Consider the following 19,976-nt stretch of genomic DNA (forward strand, 5'->3'; position numbering starts at 1 on the left):
CCCCACCCGTGCGCCGCACACGCAGAAAATGAGCTCCCAGAACCCGTGTGAGTCTGCGCGGCCCGCAGGCCATGGCTGGCGAGGCCCACTCCCGAGACCCCAGGCACGGCCCTCACACACCGCAGGGCCCTCACGGGGAGCCTCGGCTGCGGGCTTCTGGGGTTCTGGCCGTGGCCCCCAAGAACTGGAGAGCCACCAGGCCACCCTGGCACCAGGCACTTTGGGGGAAACCGAGGTCTGTGGCCCAGGCTCTGGTCCCCGGCCCAGGGCAGCGTGGAGCTCAGAGCGCCAAGCTGTGGGCAGAGGTGGCCCTGGGCGGCCTGGTGTCAGCCCCAGACAGCCCAGGAGGGGCTGCGCCCAGGCAGAGGGGCAGGCAGCCCCCGTGTCACTGTGGGTCCTGCGGGAAGGTCCCCGCCCCGCCGGCCTGGAGCTCCACCGCCCAAGCGGGCCAGGCTGCCGGGAGAACTCGTGAGCCCTCTCCCGCGAGCAGGGCCTGGGGTGGGCGGCTGCGCTGCCCCACGGCCTGCGCCCCAGGACCGACGGGGGACAGCCGGGCGGCGCCCCTCCCCGCCGCCCAGACCAAGAGCAGCCCCGGCAGACGGCGAAACAGACGTCTGAACCCCGCTCCTCTGCCACACGGTAAGAGAGAGGCAGGATGCGTGTGGCGGTTGCCTGGCAACCCCGCGGCTGGCGCCCGAGACCTGCGCCCACGCAGGCCGGGCCCCGCCTGGCTCAGCACTCGCGTGTGCGTGGGCTCCGGCTCGCCAGGCTCAGCTGGGCTCGGCATTCAGGGCCAGCCGCTCTCAGGCCGGGCTGGGCCCGTCCCCTGGGGGCTCCGGGCTGCAGGCCGCATGGCCTCGGCCGACTCTGCCGGGCGGGGGTGTCTGCTGCCAGCCCTCGTGTGCTCGACGGCCCGGGGCCCCACGCGCCTGGCCCCCAAAAGTTGAAGAGAAACGGGGACCCCCACCCCACCAAGAGCACCCCGGCCTCACTGAAGCCTCTGGCCACCCTGGCACACCGGCCTCTTTGCCAGCCTCCAATGAGGAAACTGAGGCACAGAGGTCGCGCTACTCCGAGGTCATAACCCCGGTCGACCTGCTGGAGTTTGGACCCACTTTTTTGAGAAGCGGAAACCCAGTTTTAGGCCAGCGGGTGGTGCGGCCCCTCCAGTCCGGTGGCCAGGTGGTTCAGGGTCTCCCCCGGGATGGCCCAGGCACCTCCAGGCCCAGACGTGGCTGTCTGGGGAGACAGAACAACAGCCTATGCATTTCACGGCCGTCAGCCCTGGAACCAAACATTTTTATTTGGGGATCAGGCCTCCCTGCGCCTGCTGGGGGGAAGGGTGAGGCCTGAATCCCAGGGGCCGGGGCGCAGCCCTTAGCAGGGCCGACCCCCAAGGCCTCCTCCCACGTCCTCGCTCCTGTGGCAGCCCTCCAGGCACTGGGGGGCTGCACACACCGGCGCGACCCTGGGCCCCAGTTTGGACCCTCAGGGCCACCCCAGCTCCTCCCAGACCACACCCTGGGGCATGGCCCCTCGGTGGCCTATGTGCCCTGGCCTGGTCCTCGTCCCTTCCCACCTGCTCCCCCGCCAGGTTGTCCTGAGGAGGCTGCGGCGCCCGCGTGCCCGGCTGGGGGTCGGCTTCCGGGAGACCACGGAACACCCCGAGGAACCCTAACCTGCCGTCCTCGCTGTCCCCACCCCGTCCCCACAGGGCTGAGGCCCATCTCTATGCACGGCCACTGCTTGCAGACCCAGGCCCTGGGCTTGCCCAGGTGTCACCCTGCCTGATCCTCAGGTGAGCTCCGGAGGGACCCGGGACACTGCTGGGTTTGAGGAGACGTCGCCTCCCCCAGGCAGCGGGAGAAGCAGGCGCCTTGAACCCCAAGGTCGGGGCTCAGCCTGCACTTCCCCGTTGGGGGCCAGGTGGAGCCTCAGTGCCCCGTGTTCCTTGGGGAGCATCCTTGCTCTGTTCCACCTCCCCTGCCTTGCCCGGAACTCCCACAGCTGCAGCCTCGTCCCCTGGCACCTGTGCTCGAACCCCACACATCTGCGGAATGAATGGGAGACTCTGGGCGCTCCCTGCAGTGGCACCACCCTGGGGTCCCCGTCTCATCCTGCCCCCCCTTCCTACCAGGCTTCATGCCAAGCCCTGCCCCAGCTCCCGGGCTGCCTGGCCGGCCTGCCTCTGCCTCAGGGGCCAGCTTTGCCCGCTCCCAGGGCGCTGGGCAGTCTTCCCGGGGCCAGGGGCAGCTCCTGTGTCAGAACCAAGTGGCAGAGGCCCTGGGCCCCCAGCCCTGCAGATCCCTCCGGCCGGCCCCCGCCCAGGGAGAGCCCAGGTGGGGCCGGAGGCTCCCCGGGCCTTTGCTGGCCCAGCCTGGTGTGCGGGAAGTGGGCAGGGGCTGCGCCTCTCTGTGGGGTCTGCTCATCCAGGCGAGAGGCCCTGACGTGTCTTCTGACTCCCGGGGGACAGAGGGTTTTTGCTGTCAGAGCCCCCCATGCTCCGGCACCTTCTGCCACTTGGCTGTGGGCTCGGGTCCTCTGTACCCCGAGACAGCTCTCCCTCTTCCCTACACCCCCAGGGCCTGCCAGGGACCCCAGCCGGCGCCTCCCAACCCCGCATCGCTGGGCGGGTGTGGCTGGGGCTCGGGGACCCCAGGGGTTGGTGAAGCTCCGTCTCTTGTGTTGTCACCCGGGCTCTGGGGCCGTGACAACCCTGTGAGTGACTGACGAGCTGCCCCCAGCGCGGGACGCTCTGCACGCAGCATGAAGGAGCCTGAGCATGGGCCGGCCCCCGAGACCAGAGGGAACCGGCCGGGGCGAGGCTGGCACCGGACAGGGAGGTCAGGGCCACACCGGGCCCTGGGACCCCAGGCAGGCTGGTGGCGGGAGGTCAGCGGTGCAGCCCCACCCCGGCCACGCGGCCCCCGCTGCACTCAGAGCCTCCCGGGTGGGGCGGGGGCCGGAGGGCCGTCTGGAGGGAGCTCTGCCCGCTGGTCTGCCTGGGCTCTGGGCACTCGGTCCCCGGCCCAGCCTCTGCCTCTGGCCGGCGTCACCAAGCCCTCGCCACAGCCACAGCCACCCACGGGCCATTTCCATGGAGACCACCCCCGCCAGGCCACCCAGCCTCGGTCCCCAGAGCAGCTGGGAGGCAGCGACGGACCAAGGCCTCACGTGCGGGGCAGGTGGACACCGAGGCCGGGCTGGGCTGCAGCTCCCTGGGACGCGGGCAGAGCCACCGAGCAGCCACCTCTGCCGGGGCAGGGCGGGGTCAGCTGCACCGGACACCCCCGACCCTAGCGGCCACAGCAACAAAACCTGCCGTGGCTCTCCTCTGGGCGGGGCGGGGTGCGCGGCCAGGGAGACCCCGGCCCCCCCACCTGGGGAGCAGAGCCCCTCTGCCTGCAGCGTCCGGGTCTTCCCGTGTGGAGGGGCAGCCGTGCGTGGGGCGAGCTCGGGCGTCCAGGTGTGGCTCTCGAGGGGGCGAAGACTGAATCGGGGTCCCTCAGAGTCCAGAGGGGCAGGGACACTCTGGCTGGGAGGAGTGACCAGCAGGCGGCCTGTGCTGCGAACCCCGCGCTGTGTCCTGCGGCCACCGTGTGCTGGGCCATGAGTTGGGGCCACGCTGGCCACTCGAGTGCCACCGAGGCTGGGCCGCGAGAAGGCTCAGGGCGCCTGGACCACCGTGTGCCCCTGGAGACTGAGCAGGGACCGGACTTTCTTCCAGCTCCCTGAGTCTGCGTTCCCTGCGCTGCGCGGGCCAAGCCCGCCCGCCCCTCGCCGCAGTCCCGGGCCGCGGCTGCAGCAGCCTCGGTGCCTGCCACGCTCCGGCCACGCCAGCCAGACGGGCCACTGCGGGTCCGAGCCTGGGGCCTCCTCTGGCCCCGCGGGAACTGCAGGTCCTGGCGACCATGTCTGAGCGGTGCAGGACGCCACCTCGAGGGCTGAGTGGCCCCTCCCCGGGGACGAGTGCCCCTCCCCCCCTTCTCGCATGGGGGCTACGGACGCGGCCGGTCGGGGACGGGTCTCTGCGGATGTGATTACGCTGTCAAGAGTCTTACGGTGGGATCATCCGGGATTATCTGCGTGAGCCCCAGATCCAACGACAAGTGTCCTTGGAGGACACAGAGGAGACACGGAGAAGGCCACGTGGGGCGTGTGGCCACAGCCGGCGCGGAAGGACCGTCCCCGGGAGCCCCCGGGAGCCCCGCCCCCAGTGCCTCTGTCGTTTGCTCCCTCCGTGTGGTCATTTGTCACAGAAGCCATAGGGATCCGATCACCAGGGATGGAGACACCAGGGCCCGGGCCGACCCTCCTGTCTGCAGAGAGACCTCCCCCGGGAGCCCACGGAGCAGGCGTGGCGGGCGTGGTGGTGCCAGGCCACGTGCCAGCGGCTCCCAGGGACCAGTGAACGAGGCCACATGCGTGTGGTGACGGTCTCTGACGATCGCACGTCTGAGGGGACCCTGTCTCAGGCCCTCCCGCGTCCTCTCCTCTGAGGTCTGTGTGGTGGGCGGCCCATGCCCAGACCACATTTCAAAGACCTTTGACCCCCAATTTGACTGTCATCCAATAGCGCTGCTCCCTCAGCCACAGGCAGGGCCACCAAGGGCTGGCACGTGCTGGGCAGCTGCCCCACACCCGGGCAGGCCTGCACCAGGGAGCATGGGGACAGCCGGGAGCAGGGCCAGCTCGTCCCCAGGGCTTTGCCCCCACGCCGCAGGCTGGGCCGCCCGTCCCTGCCGCCTGCACTGCACTGGAGCATCCCGGAACTCAGAGGGGACCTCGGCACAGACCCCGAGTCCCTGGGACCCCGAGTCCCTGGTACGTGGCCAGAGCCTGGCCCCAGGCTGTTCTGCAGGGGCTCCTGCTTCGGGGAGACCCGAGGGGCCTTGGCAGCCGGCACAAAGCTCTCGAGCAGCCAGGCCATAGCCCCGGGCCCCCCACGCCTCCTGCACCTGCTCCCGCCTCTGCCCCCGAGGTGCCGGCCCACTAGTGTGCGCCCAGCACAGGCAGGAGGGACACCACACGCTCCGGCACGGAAATCCGAGGAGCCTGGGAACCCTGAGCCCCATCCTCAGTCAGGGTCCCCAGGACGGTGTCCCCGGTGGGAGTGGCGGCGTGTGGGGGTCGCGACCGGGCGGCGTGCGCTCCTCACCCACACGTGGCTGGGCGGACACCCCCAGGTGTCTTGTGTGGGGCCCGAGGTCGGGAAACCCCAGGTCTCCGGCGCAGACTGGAAGCCGGAGCTGTGCGCTGGGTTGCCGCGGCGCCGCCACAAAGGACCGCTGGTGGCCAGGCTCAGACCACAGGCATTGGGCTCCCTCCCGCAGCTCTGGGGCCCCCGGTGCAGATCCAGGGGCCGCCAAGCCCCCGCCAGAGGCTGCAGAGGACAGGACTTCCCACCCCTTCCCGCCCCTCTCCCCAACCCGCCCCTCCTGCCCTCCCTCCCTCCCCCCCAGGCTCCGCAGCCCGGGCTGGCGGCCACGTGGCCTGACCTCAGCCTCCCTCCTCTCCTCTCAGGACAGCAGCCGCTGGGCGCCCACGAGGACACCCGGGGTGGTCCGGCCCGCCTGTCCTTCAGTTGGTTCCGTGGGCAAAGACCCTTCCCCATAAAGTCACGAGCACGGGCTCCGGCTGTGGGACACGCCACGTCTCCGGGGGCTGCCACTCGGCCCCCAGATGAGGAGGGTCTCGGGGCTGCTTTGCGAGGGGAGGCGGAGCCAAGACACCTGCAGAGGGCGGAGCCGGCGGGCGCTGAGGCCACACCTGAAGCCCACGCCCGTCCAGTGCCAGCCACGGCCCTCCCGGCCACAGCCCCCCCAATACGGCCCTGCCCACCACGGCCCCCTCCCGCCAGGGCCCAGCCTGATTCAGGGACGCAGCCCCGCTGGGCAGCACTGGGCAGGTTTGGGGGCCCCCGTGGGCATCTGTGAGGGTGCAACAGGGACCCTGATCTGCTCCAACAGGCGGCGTGGACGCAGGCCGAGGGTCCCTCTGCGGTGGTCTGGCCCAGCCCCCGTCGAACCCGAAGGTCTCTGGCACCTGCAGACACCCCCACAGCCGGCCCCGCCCTGTCCACCCTCCAAGCTCTCCCCTCACCCCAGAATAACACCTGAGCCCCCCAGCACCGTCCCCCCGACTCCCATGAGCAGAAGCAGACCCCGGCTACGTGGGGAACAACCACCCCATGGGGTGACCGGCCCGGGAAGCTGGGTGTCGGCAGAGCTGCTGCCCTGGAGCCGCCGCTGCTCCCGTCACTCGGGGCCGGGATGGAACGGCTGGTCAGCGCCCGACCCGGGGAAGGGATGACTGCAGACTGGCGGTGAGGAGGGCGGACGTGGGGCCGGGGCTGGGAGAGGTGGGGCCCTGGGGGCACATGGAGGCTGTGGGAGCCATGAGGGTGTATGGGGGTGCATGGGGGTCATGGGTCACACACGCAGGACCTGCCTGCCACACGAGTGGACCACACACAGTTAACACCTTCTAGCACCTTCCGTTGTTCACCTCACACTGGCCCTCAGCCCACTGGGGGCAACAGAATGTCACCGTGTCCGGCTGGGACCAGGGGTCTGCCCAGACGCCCCCTCCTCCCTGCCCCGTCTGGCTTCCCTCTGTCCCTCCGTCTGTCCCCTCCAGCGGAGCCCCGGGAGGGTGACCAGGGACTCCATGGACACGCCGAGCGCCCAGCGCCTGGTGGCTCCTGGTCTCCGCCTGTGACACCCTTGCGCAGGGACGACCGCCCAGCCGCCTCACAGGTGAGGACATCGGGGTGCAGGGAAGGCACCTGCCTGGCCAGAGGAGCCCCCGGGCCCCAGACCGTGGGGGCCTCAGGAAGCCCCTGGGCCCACGGAACGCGGCGCGGGCCTGGCTGGGCGTCCACCTGTGTCCCGGTCCCCGTGGCCTGCACGCTGTCACCAGGCTGCCTGGCCCAGTCCTCCCGCAGAGCTGACACTGCCCGGCGCCGTGGGGCTCCACTCGGGAGGCAAACTCGGGGGCCCGTGTGCAGCTGGGGGACGGGAAGAGGGACCCTGGGCGTGTGACGGACGGCTGCCCCCAGCGTGGGAGCCCCTCTGGGCGGCCGTCCGTGGCACGGGGCACAGAGGACCAGCCTGCCCGCCCTGCCCGGCTGTGTGGACTGGCCGGGCCTGCTCAGGCACATCTTTGTGGGGAGTTGGGGGGCAGCCCCCCTATCTGCCAGGGGCCGGAAGACCCCGCGCCGCCCAGGTCTGGAAGGAAGATGACAGGAGAGCGTCTCGGCCAGTGGCCCGGCCCGTCCTCTGGGGGCTGTCACAGGCGGCGTCCGATATCACCTGACAGGGGGCCAGGCCCCCTAGGGTGACACCCGGACTCCCGTGGTCCCGGCTGCAGAGTCAGGGCCGTGCCCTGAGCCTGTCCAAGGGCCCCGAGTCAGAACCTCGGGCTGAGCCGGCCCCAGCGGCACTTCTTCGAGGTGGCGAGACTGAGCTGCCGGCGTGGCCCTGCGTGGCCTGGCAGGGACGCCCACCCTCCCGGCGGGGCCTGCCTCCCAGCCAGCCGCCATCGCACCCTGTTTAAATATTTAATCCAGTTAAATATTAAACCTCCTCCAAGTCCCAATTACAGTCGGATCGATTCTCTGTCGTGGAAGCTGGGCCTCTGCCCCCCCTCCCTGCACCAGGCGGGAGGGGGGGCCTGGAGGCGGGGGTGGGGCTCCCGGGGGCTCAGGGGTGCAGCTCTGCCCCCTTTACCCGCCACGCCCGCCCCACCTGCCCATGCACAGCGCTGGGTGGGGGCAGGCGGGGCCAGGCGGGCGGGCCCACCCGTGTGCCCAGGGAGCGCATGGCAGAAGCAGGAGGGACGTGTGTGACACACGCCTCAGTCTCCCACCGCGCTCCGTCTCCCCGGCCGTGGTCAGAGGTGGACGGAGACTTCCCTGGCCGGGCGCTGAGAGCCAAGGCCGGGTTCCACCCATGACTGGTTTCCAGGTTGCAGGACGCCCCGCGATTCCGCAAGCAGAGCAGGCGACAGCGCCCCCCCTCCGAGATCCGCGCCCCCGTCCGAGATCCGCGCCCCTCGTCCGAGATCCGAGCCCCCCCCTCCGAGATCCGCGCCCCCGTCCAAGATCCGAGCCCCCCCCGTCCGAGATCCGTGCCCCCCCCCTCCGAGATCCGCGCCCCCGTCCAAGATCCGAGCCCCCCCCGTCCGAGATCCGTGCCCCCCCCGTCCGAGATCCACGCCCCCCGGGCCCAGATCTGAGCCCCCCGTCCGAGTTCCGAGCCCCTTGTCCGAGATCCGCACCCCCCCATCAGAGATCCGCGCAGCGAAAGAGGCTTCCGGTGATTCAGATTCGCCCAGCCGGGACGCAGGTCTCGCACCTTCGGCGAGTCGGCCGCTGGCGTGCAGATGCGCGTTTACACGCGTGCATTTGTTACACGTTCCACTGACACGAGCCACGTGCAGCACACAACTCACGCGTGGCAATAAACACGTGACGCTCCCCGCCATGACCCCGCGTGGCCGACCGCAGCCGAGGACGCCCCTGCCGACTCTGCCCTACCCGCGCCCACGGCCAGCCCAGCGTGCGGTGACCAGGCGGCAGGCTGCACCCGCCACGGCTCTCCCAACAGCGTCGCCCCAGATCCCACACGCGGTCGCCGCCAACTGCCTCGCGCCGCGGGAACCGCGCACTGAGCGGAGCTCCCCCAGCTCCGGCGATGGCACGCCTGTGACTTGCCGCATCGCAGTGCGGGCTCTCGGGAGCGCTCGGGTTCCCGCGGCTCCAGCGCGTGGTGACCTGCTCATCTGGCTGGTTCCCCCTCTTTTTTCTTTTTTTTTTTTTTGAGAGAGAGTCCCGCTTTGTTGGCTAGAGTGAGTGCCGTGGCATCAGCCTAGCTCACAGCAGCCTCAAACTCCTGGGCTCAAGCGATCCTCCTGCCTCAGCCTCCCGAGTAGCTGGGACTACAGGCATGCGCCACCATGCCTGGCTAATTTTTTCTATGTATATTAGTTGGCCAACTAATTTCTTTCTATTTTTAGTAGAGATGGGGTCTCTTGCTCAGGCTGGTTTTGAGCCCCTGACCCCTAGCAATCCGCCTGCCTTGGCCTCCCAGAGTGCTAGGATTACAGGCGTGAGCCACCGCGCCCGGCCTGTTCTTGCGTCTTTATTCCTCCGGATCCACTTTAGGGCCCACGCCTCAACACCCAAGGCGCGCCTGCAGGGTTTGGTGGAGGCGGCGTTGTGCGCACTGTCGGTGCCTTTCCCACGGGCTGAGTCCCCCGTCCGCAAACATCACGTCTACGTGCGTCAGGTGTGTCCCATCTTCCAGTGACGTGTCTCTCTGGGTCCCTCGTAAACGTCACGGGAATCCTCCTCCTCCTCCTCCTCGGCCTGGTCCCTTCTCCCCGAAGTCACTCCTTCAGCAGCGCCCAGCGGCCGTTCCTCCGGCCGCGTCCTGGAGGTGTCGTCCCCTTGGGCAGCCACTGGGCCTCAGTTTCCCCAGCCCCACCTGGCCCCGCCCCCACCTGGACCCGCCCCCACCTGGACCCGCCCCCACCTGGGCCCCACAGCCCCCTCGAGGGTTTCTCGGGAGTCTGCGCGGGTTTACCTTGCTGGGCGCCGTGTGTGTTTCTTGAACCTAAAGGTTCGTATCACGTGGTTCACTGATTCTGGAAAGTTCTCCAGACGCCGCGTTGTCCTGGTGACCGCGGGACATCTCGACCGTGCTGTCCTCCAGCCAGCGCCCCGAGACCCTCTTCCCACGGCCCCCCAGACTCCCCCGGCCGTGGGCGTCCGGTTGGGCCTGAAGGGAGGGGCTGCTCCCCGTTCCTCCCCCCAGCGCAGCAGGCGGGAAGGGGGAGCCCGGCACCAGGGGTCACGCGGCACCCCTTCCCAGCGTTGCCAGGCTGGTGACGCGGGAGGTGCCTCCACAGCCCAGCGCCCCTCCGTGGGTGACACGGGCGCAGATGCCCACACGGGGGGTGGCCAGGACCCACAGGGCTGGTGGCGGGAGCTGGGGGCGGGCGGCTGCCCTGGCCTCTCGTGTGGCCGCTGGAGCCAGGCCGGCGTCTGGCTGGGGGGAGGCACCGACTGGGGTGACCGACTGACCCCACTCCGCTGACCTGAGGCCTGGGGACGCCCTGGGACCCTCCGGGGCTGCCTGCTGCGGTGTCTGTCTGTAGGTGGCCCCACACCCCGAGGGCCCCTTCCTGCCGTCCTTGTCTCAGTAAGGAAGCCTCAGAAGAGGCCGTAAATCCAGAAAAATTAAAGCTCAGCATCTCCCGGCAGAAGTCTGCATGGCTGCAGCTGCTCCCTGTCCGGGGTCCAGGGGCACTTGGAGGGGCCGTCCCGTCACGGCCCCTGTCCCCCTCCTCACCCTCCAGGACTGGCCTGGGGACCTCCCTGTCCGGGGTCCAGGGGCACTTGGAGGGGCCGTCCCGTCACGGCCCCTGTCCCCCTCCTCACCCTCCAGGACTGGCCTGGGGACCTCCCTGTCCGGGGCCCCCCCAGCCGCCATCCCCTGGCCCCGTCGCCGGCCTGTGCCAGGGCGGGGGTGTCTCGCATGAGGGCTGAAGACCAGAGAGGGTTGCCGAGGGCTGAGGCTCCGGCGCAGGCCGGTAGCTCAGGCCCGACGGGCCCTGCGGGCACAGGCGGCACAGCCAGGTGTGCAGGTGCCCCAGACCCTGCTCCTGCTCAGAGGAGGCCCCACCTCAGGTGCCCAAGGGCTCACTCTCCCTGGGCACTGTGCTCACACCGCTGGCAGAAGTGGGGAACCCCGTGTCCAGCCCAGCCCTGTGTCGGTGCACCTGCTCTCTCTGACGTCCCCAGCCGCACCTGGTAGCCTTTCCTGTGTCTTCACCTAAACCCCCCCTGCTCTCCGCTGTCAATCCTGGGAAAAAGGCCTTGAGAAATTAATTCACGCTAAAGTGTCAACGGTTGCTATAGCTTGCTACAAAGGCCCTCAAGGCTGGACGTGGCCTTTAAGAAGACGATGGGGGAGGGCAACGAAAGGAGAGATGTGCTGAGATAGCCCCGCACACCTGGGCAGGCCCCAGGCTGCCCTCCAGTACGGAGGAAACACCTGCCGGTCCTCAGGGCCTGCAGCCTCCTGTAGGCGGGTGGTCGGGGTTAGACTGACTTAGGCAGGACCGCCCGAGTGCCCGCAGGCGGCTCGGCGCCCTCAGAGGTGGAGATAGGTAAACGCTGATTTGCTAGGAAAGAGCGGGAGAAAAAAAGCCTGGGTAGTTCCCTCCTTGCTACGTGGAGCCCGGTGGGCCGAGGCTCCCATGCCTGGCGTCTCCTGTCCCTGCTCCGCGGCAGTGACACCCGGCTTTGCAGGGCTGGCGTGGGGTCTGCCCAGCCGCCGGAGGCCAGCGCTCCAGGCGGGTCCGGGTGGGGCTGTCGGGGGGGGGGGGGGGGAGGGTGTCCCTGCAAGGTGCCGGCCACAAGCGTGGAGGGCCGAGCGCGCTGTCCGGGACTGCCCCGTGTGCGCAGGACGCCCCCCTGCTGGGCGCGGCTGTCCCCCCCGGAGCCGTCCCGGCCCGCGGCGTGGTGGCCTAGCCCTGAGCAGCCCGGCGTCCAGCGGACTGAGCAGTGCGTTCCACAAAGCACGGATGACTCGCAATAAATCACACAGACGCCCGGCCACGGCCTCCTGGAGACCGGCGGCCAGGCCAGCGACCGGGTGGCCCAGGTGGGCGGCGCCACGCCTGCCACCTGCCTGCTGGCGCTGCAGCTGGGGGTGCTGGGGGCGAGACTTTCTCACAGCCAGGAGGGGCGTCCCCGTCCCGGGAGGGGCTGTTCAAATACCTGGCAGCCGATGACTTAGCTCAGTTGCCCATAAAGACACAGACAGCCCAGGTGAGGCACAAAAGGAGCCGGGAATGCAAGCGGCCTTGCTTCCTAGTTGCCCCGAGTGGCGCCCGGGTTTGGCCCTCTCGGGTCCCGCCCAGGTCTGTAGCCCACACGCACAGGCCCGCGCTCCCAGGTGCCCAGCGTGACTGTCCTTCTCCTGGCTCCGAGGGACCGGGGCAGGGGCTGGGGCAGAGCGGGACCCGCCCAGGGTGAGGTGGGACCCCTCTCTGAGAAAGGGCCTGTGGAGGCCCAGCGGGGACCCCGAGTCTGCCCTGGTGCACGCAGAGGAGCCTTGTGGAGCCGGGGGCTGTGCAGGAATCAGGCACGGAGGGAAGGGGGGTGTCGGCCCCGGCCCCTCCAACGTCTTGGGCAGGCTCACCCGCCCCCCCAGGTCAGCCCACGCCCCAGAGTGCTCCTGGGGGCTCAGTGGCCCTGCAGCCTGTACCTGCGCACACCTGGGGGTGGGGCCCCACCAGCTCCCCCCACCCCCAGTCCTGGCACGACAGGGCCCAGAGGCTGAGTCCCACATGTCATGCCCGCCCTGAGGACCCGGCCCGCCCTGCTGCCCCCCTACCAGTCCCCTCCCCCCCCCCCCGGCCCTGGCCCTGGCCCTGTTCTGTCTCTAGGAATTCACCTATTCAGAAAATGTCACGTAAATGGAGTCGTACGACCTGTGTCCTTTTGTGTCTGGCTTATGTCACTTCCTATAACGTCCTCCAGGTTCCCCCAGGTGGTGCCAGGATGTCATCTCCCTCGCGGCTGAGTAACGTTCCATCGCAGCCCGAGCAGGCACGGGCACCCGGGGGCTTGTCTGGGAGACACGGGGGCAGGGAGGGTGGATCTGCAGGTGCTCAGCCTGGTACGTGGCCCTGAGCCACCGCGAGCCCGTCTGCGACACGCCTGCAGTCGCGACACCAGAGCCCGGGGAGAAATAGCTCCCTTAGAGAAGCCCCGTGAGCTTGTTCTTGGTCCTGGGGAGGGAGGAGAGTGCCGGCAGGGGTACCGCTGCCCCCGCGGCCGGCACGGCTGGTGTCCGCACTGTGGGCGCCCACAGCCCCGGGCGACCCTTGAGCTGGGGGGACGGCGGATGCTCACTGGGCCAGGGCAGGGAGTGAGGCTCCTGCCACTAGAGGCATCCCCACCAGAGGCATCCGGCCGGTGGGGTCCAGGGCTGTGCTGGGAGTTGCCCCACCGCCCGCCCTAGAAGGCCAATCCCTGCAGAGGCCGGCCCTGGCGCCGCGGGCCCTCCAGGCCTGGTTTCCAGGCAATGCTGGGCGGGGCCCCTGGTGACAGTGGCCTGGGGACAAGTCTCACTGCTCCCGGTGCACACACAGGTCACAGGTGGCAACAGGACGCCAGGGCTGGCTCCCCAGTGGACACAGGGCGGCAGGGCAGCCACGGCAGCTGAGTCCTGGGCTCTGTCCCCCCGGCCCTCGGTCCCGCTCACGGCAGACCTGACCCCGGACCCGAGGACCACCCACGGCCGGGCAGTGGCCGCCGCAGGGCAGCTCAGGACCACCGCCGAGGGCCGTGCCCTCCACGCCCCGCCGACACCCTGTCCCAGACACCTTCTCCCCTGCAAAAGGCTGAGACCCACGCGAGCCCCGGGAGCCGCCCCCACCCACGCCGGCGGAACTCAGGGGTCCCTAGTCCCGCGCCCTGTTCTTCGTCAAGGGAAAGCTTTGCCCTAAAAAAAAAAAAAGGAAAAGAAATAGCAAAAAGCAGAACCAAATTTTCCAGAGGCCTGGAGAATTTAAAAAAAAAAAAAAACCTGAACACTCTGTACAGTTTAATTAAACAATTTTAATGCCAATTTCCAAATTGTCCTACGCTTCGCCTCCCTTTTCAACGCTGCTCTTCAGTGACGGAGTGTGTCACAGCTCCGTGGTTCTCAACGCGGCTTTCTCCTCTCCTGTCAGCCTCGGATCTGCCTTTCATTTCCCCTCCGCCTGGCGTGGAGGTGGTCTCCCCCCGCCAGCCCCGCGGGCTCGGGCCTCAGCTGCGTCAACTTGGGCTGACAGAGAGGTCCCGTGGGGGAGTGTCCACCTCCAAGGTGCGGGCGTCAGTCCCACGGGACACCAAGGACACAGCGGGCTTCAGCCGAGGTCACAGGGAGCCCTGCCAGGACGGTCCCTGCACATTCTCAGATGGGCGTGAAGGAGCAGGTCTCTCTGCAAGACCTCCAGGTGCAAAAGCCCCTCCAGGTGTCCCCGCGGCCCCCCAGGTCTGTCAGTGGGCCAGGGGGTGCCTGGCAGCTGCAGGCTTTGTCGGATTATAGATGCTTTCTTTAAAAAATCATGTGTTTCAGGCTGGGCGAGGTAGCTCTCGCCTGTAATCCCAGCACTCTGGGAGGCCCAGGCGGGAGGATCGCTCTAGGTCAGGAGTTTGAAACCAGTCTGAGCAAGAGCGAGACCCCGTCTCTACTAAAAAAAATAGAAAGAAATTCGTTGGCCAACTAAAATATATAGGAAAAAGTTAGCTGGGCATGGTGGCGCATGCCTGTAGTCCCAGCATCTCAGGAGGCTGAGGCAGGAGGATCGCTTGAGCCCAGGAGTTTGAGGTTGCTGTGAGCTAGGCTGACGTCACCGCACTCACTCTAGCCTGGGCAACAGAGTGAGACTGTCTCAAAAAAAAAAAAATAAAATCATGTGTTTTAAAGTCCATGGCCTTTCCTTTCCACAGACATCTGGAGGACACAGTAACAAAGGAAGGTGACAGCCATGAGTCTAGAAACATACAGCTTCCTGCCCACCCCAGGGCCCTGCCGCCTCCCACCCCACTTTGTGACTGGCCTGGTGCTCTCCCACGTGCCCCAGGGCCTTTGCACAAGAAAGAGCCCCGAGCCCCTTCTAGCTGCTTTCTCTCCCTGCCCGTCTCTCCTGGTCCTTCACAGCACTGAGAACTGAAAATAAAATCTTACCTCCTTCAACCAACTAAATGGACCCCTCTTGGGCAAGCGGACCTTGGAGACAGCGTAACCAAGTTTCTGGCCATGACGAGACAAGCCGTCATTGCACCCCCCGTTTTGTGGTTTAGACACAACTGAGGAACGTGAACACTGAGGCCGAGGGCGTGAGGCCGGCAGGAGGGGCGGACAGGGGCCAGGGCGTGAGGCCGGCAGGAGGGGCAGGACGGGGGCTGTGGCTCTGAGACACCCCCCCACCCCCGGTCGTGTGAACGCTCCTTCCTGTCCCTGCCCAGGGAGGCAGCTCCGGGGCGGGCAGGGCCCGAAAGGTCACTGCTGCTGCAGCCCAGCGCCCGGCACGCTGGCCACTAGCACCTGCTCGGCAGGTCACCAGCACCAGCAGCTGGAACCCTGAGCTTCGCCTTGGCTTTGAGGTGGGCGCTGAGACAGGAACCGGCTCTGAGGGACCCCTGCCCAGGACCCTGCCTCAGCGTCCGTCGCCGCGCTGGCCCGAGCCCCCTCTGGGGCAGAGTCCGAGGCCCTGGGCTCGCTCGGGCCCCTCCTCAGTGGTGGGGCCTTAACTGCTCCTTGAGGACCTTAATAACCAGCTGTGGCCTCACTGCTAAGTAGACCATCACAACAGAGTGGACGTCTTCCTTTCTCGGAAAGCTCTCACGTACAAGAGTGGGAGCTGCTGAGTGGCCGGGTGGCCTGTGTGGCACTGGCTGGGACAGGCACCCTGCTCTGGGGACACCTGTGCTCACCCCCCAAGCCGCACGCCCTTCCCAGGTCCCCGCTGCTCTACCCGCCCGCACAGCGCGGTCCACAGGGCCACCCGGCCAGGCCCTGCCAGGGCCTCCCTAGGTCGGGTCTTCGGGCCGGCCCGGCCCTCCGCCCGCCCTAGCAGCCGGCGAGGTCAGGGCCTGCGCAGGGCTCTTTGTCCAGGGGGAGGAGGGGTCTCTCCCAGTGCCAGGGAGCCCCTAGTGGGCTGGAATGCGGGTGGACGCACGCCTGGGAGCCCAGGTCCCCGACGCAGGCAGAGCGCGCGTCCGTAACACAAAACCCTAGAGAGGTTCAGGAGAGAGTGGGGAGGAGCCAGCAGCCAGTGCGGGTGTCTGCGACCCCTCCCTAGGACCGGTCCGCAGCCCTAGTGTCCAAGGGCCGCCGCCGCCCCAGCCTTGGGCTCTCCGGGACGGGAGGCCCCTGCGTGGCCTGGGGGGGCTTCCCGGCCCGAGGTGCAGCTGCCCGTGGGGGAGGGGCTCAGTCCGCCCCATCCCCACGGGGACCCCATCTCGGGGGCAGGGCGCCGGAGTGGGGGGGAGTCTGGCCCCTACGCCCAGGCTCCCGCAGACCCCCGCGCAGGGGAGCTGGGCACGGGCAAGTTTGCGGGAACTGTGCGTGTGCGCGCGAGTGTGTCGGGCAGGGCGGGGATCCCCTCACGGACACGCGGCGCATCCGCCCCCGCCCCGCCCCCGCTCCGCGCACACGGCGGGGGAGGGCGCGCCGCTTCTCGGTCACAACGCCGCGCCCCCCGCCGGACCCCGGCCCGTCGCAGTGGGGGAGGGGCGGCGGAGCGGGGGTGGGGGCGGGGCGCCGCATCCGCGGCTCCGGCCGCCCCCGCAGCTGGGGGCGGGGAAGGACGTCGGCGCGACTCCCCCCTCCCACCCGGCAGAGCCTCCCGCGAGCGCCCCCTGGTGCTGCGCGGGGGGGGGGCGGGGCGGGGCCGGCTCCACCCTGCGGGCGAGCGGACGGGGCGGGGCCGGAGACCGGGGAGGGGTCGCGCGAGCGCGCGTCCCGGGTGGGCGCGGACCCTGCCTCGCGCCCCAGCCCGCCCCGCGGGAGCGCCCCCGGCCCGGCCCCGCCCCCTGGCCTCGGCCCCGCCCCGCCCCCGCCGCGCCGGCCCCGCCCCGCCCCCGCCCCCCGCGCTCACTCCGAAGTTTCCTGCGCCGCGCGCGGACTGGCTCCGGGCTCCCCGCCTCGCGCCCCCGGCCGCGGTCCCTCCTGCGCCGGGCGCCACCGTCGCCGCCGCGGGTCCAGCCGCAGCCGGAGCCGGAGCCGGGCGGGCCGGGGGCGCGGGCCGGGGTGGCGCTCGCAGCGGGGCCGGGCCGGGCGCAGAGCTGGGTCTGCGGTGACCGCGCCGCCCGGGCGATGCCCGCGGGGACGCCGCCGGCCGCCGGAGCGAGGTGAGACGCGCGGGGACGCGCCCGGGACCCCCTTCAACTTGAGTGGGGCCGGCGGGGCCCTCGACTCCCGCCCCCGCGCCCGGGCGGTGGGGGCGGGGCGGCCCAACCCTCGCGGGAGGGGGGCGGAGGGGGGCGGAGGGGGGCGGGGGGCGCGTTTGCTCTAATAGGGAAAGACAAAGACATCCCGGCCGCCGCGCTGTTCCCGCAGCTCCGCCCGCGGCGCCGGGGGTGTCGGTGCCGGCCGGGTCACCCGCTGTCCTCCGCAGGTGCTGCCCGCCGCCACCATGACCGAGGGCGCGCCGGCAGCCGACGAGGTCCGCGTGCCCCTGGGCGCGCCTGCCCCCGGCCCTGCGTCGGCAGGGTCGTCCCCGGCCAGCCCCAGGGCGCCCGGGAGCGAGGCGGGGCGGGGGTCCGAGCCCGACGCGTCGCCCCCCGAGAGTCCAGCGGCCGAGCGCGGCGCGGACCTGGACGCCGACGGGGAGCAGCCTGTCCCGTACCCGGCGCTGGCGGCCACGGTCTTCTTCTGCCTCGGGCAGACCACGCGGCCGCGCAGCTGGTGCCTCCGGCTGGTGTGTAATCCATATCCTTGCGGGGCCAAGGCGCGGGACTCCCTCCGCGTGCGCCGCCGCGCGGGCCCTGGCGTGGGCTGGGGGCGCGTGGGCGGCGGCGGTCCCTCTCGACTCGGACGGGGAGTCCCCACTCTGGAGCCGGGGCGGGGCTGGAGAGCGCGGAGGGGAGCGAGTGGCAGGGAGGGGAGGTCGGAACTCCTTGTGGCCCGTGGGGGAGGCTGGGACGGGAATCCTTCCTCCTCTCGGGCGGGGGGCGCTTTCTAAAGGTCTGCTGAGGCAGGACCCGAGCTGGGGACAGGGAGGTCGCAGGGAACTAGAGTGAGGGGCGCGAAGTTTCCAGTCTGCGCCCTGCGCTGCTCAGCGCGCGGAGACCCGCGGGGCCTGTGAGCGGTGCCAGGGCTCGCCGGTCCTTTTCCACGGAGAGCGACGGTGACGTTGGTCGTGAACTCGCCTTTTCAGGCTGAACTCGGTGTTGGGGCTGATTTAAGTCATGCGCAGCTGGGGGTGGGGGCAGGGAGGAGCTGGCACCACACACTGGAGTCTTTTCTCCCCAGCCCTTCCCGGCCTGGCCTCGCTCGGCCTCGGGGTTAGGGGCAGCGCTTTCTGCTCCTGGTTAGACCGGGAGAGACTTTCAGAGAATGTTCCAGAACAGAGTTGGGTCAGGGCCAGGGCCGTTTGTGGGGTATGTAGGTCTGGCACCCCTGTGCCTGCCTCCCGCTGGGTGTCCCCATGCCTTAGCTGGTGGCCAGGCTGTGGTGCTGCTTCTAACTGCCCCCACCTGGGTCTGGGGACGGCTGGTGGGCAGCCTGCACAGAGAGGTGGGCGCTGTGCCCCTGAACTTTCGCTGTCGGAGGTGAGGAGACAGATAGAGCTACATGAGCAGTGTGTGTATACACTCCGCTACCTTGTGTGTTTAACTGTATAAATATTAAATACAAAAGAGGAGTCTGTACCAAAAAAAGTAATAAAGCCCATGTTTCTCTTTTCTTAACTCCAAACATCGGGTGAGTCAGATTCATCTCTGCTTGTTAGAAGAGGCTGTCGTGGTCCGAGGGCCAGTGGGCCGTGGCCCTGGCCCAGGACCTGCCTCTGAGTGTGGCACCGGGTTCTGGGGTGGCCTCTGTCCTCCGCAGCCCCAGGGAGGTGTCTGCTGTGGGGGGGGGGGCTCCCGCGTCGTGGCAGAGTCTGGTCCGTGGCTCGGGGCTGACCTTGTGGGGCAGCTGTAGGTCATCTCCTCTCCGGAGCCCGGGCAGAGGTGACCCGGGCGCTGTGGTGTGGCAGGAAAGTGGTGGGCAGCCAGGGGTGCTGGCCAGCCCTGGGGAAGGGGCAAGAGGGGACAGGTCTGGGGCTGGCCCTGTGCCGAGCCTCGTGTCCCTTGGTGTCAGGCCTGTGCTCACCAGGCGGGGGAGGTCTGGACTTTCTCTCTCCTGACAGCCCCGCGTCTGGCTGCTCTGTCCCCCGGAGGCTGGGTTTCTGAGCGTGACCCTGGTGTTGTTGGTTGGCCGCAACCGTGAGGACTTCCACTGAGGCCGTTTGTGTTGCTCTGTGCAAGGAAGGTGGGAGCTGGTTGGCTTCGCCCAGGTGGGGTCAGCAGATGCCCTTGTGGCCCTGGAGTCACCTGGCATGGCTGGCCCTTGCAGGGAGGACTGGGACGTGCTGAGAGCTGCCCCATCCCTGCAGGTGGGACCACCCACCTTACTTGGTGTCGGCACCTTGAGCCCGGTTGTGCCACCCCCTGAAAAGTGGTGCTTCAGGGCACCCCGATCTTCTGCTCGGTTCCCAGGGATGCTTTACTCTTGGCCTCGTGGAAGCCTCGCGTCTGTTGCGTGGGGTGGGCTTGTCAGGGCCCCCAGGCGCCTGCAGACGGTGCTGACCTCCAGCAGGTGCCAGGCCCCAGCGTGGGGATGCATGTCCCGGCCTCAGAGAGGACCTAAAATAAGCCACAGGCCTGGACAGGTGGGGGATTGGCTTACGCGGGGAAGCCCGTGTGGGCTGATGCACTCCACGGCTACTCGGATTCCTGGAGTTGGGGGGGGGCGGCTGGAGCAGGGCGGTTGCCGTGGCCCAGGCTTTTCGGGGGGGGGGGGGGGACCGTGGGGTGTTGATCTTCCCGGCAGGGTCCTTTATCCTTCCCAGGGAGGGGTAACTCCAGAGGGAAGGTGGCGAGGGATTTGCTTGCGGTTCTCCGGCTCCCAGAGGCAGCGAGCTCGCAGCTGCCGGCCACCGCACCCGCCGGAGCCGGGATCCCCCCAGCAGTTGGGAGCAGGAAAGGACCTTCCTTAAGCCCTGGAACTTTCTGGAATCCCGGAGTAGGTGGCCCGGGCACAGATGGACGTGTGTTCTGGTTTGACTCAAGGGTGACTCTGATCCCAGGCGAAGGAGCCTCTGAGGACGGCCTTTCTCCTTATTGATTTACTTTGCATTTAAAAATACACTTGTGTTGGAACTTTCGGGGCGTGCTGTCTCTCCCACTCAGTTTATTTATG

At 68.9% G+C, this 19,976-nt stretch overlaps 1 protein-coding gene across 1 annotated transcript in view; it reads left to right on the forward strand.

Moving 5' to 3' along the window:
- The first annotated feature begins 17,205 nt into the window (after nucleotides 1-17,205).
- CACNA1H (calcium voltage-gated channel subunit alpha1 H) overlaps nucleotides 17,206-19,976 on the forward strand; it is a 52,067-nt gene continuing 49,296 nt past the window's right edge. The window contains exon 1 of the mRNA XM_012743442.3: nucleotides 17,206-17,501. Coding sequence (XP_012598896.3) covers nucleotides 17,206-17,501 — 296 coding nt within the window. The remainder of the gene's footprint in view (nucleotides 17,502-19,976) is intronic.

Source organism: Microcebus murinus, chromosome 19 (genome assembly GCF_040939455.1).
Source record: "Microcebus murinus isolate Inina chromosome 19, M.murinus_Inina_mat1.0, whole genome shotgun sequence".
In the NCBI taxonomy this organism is placed as follows: domain Eukaryota; kingdom Metazoa; phylum Chordata; class Mammalia; order Primates; family Cheirogaleidae; genus Microcebus; species Microcebus murinus.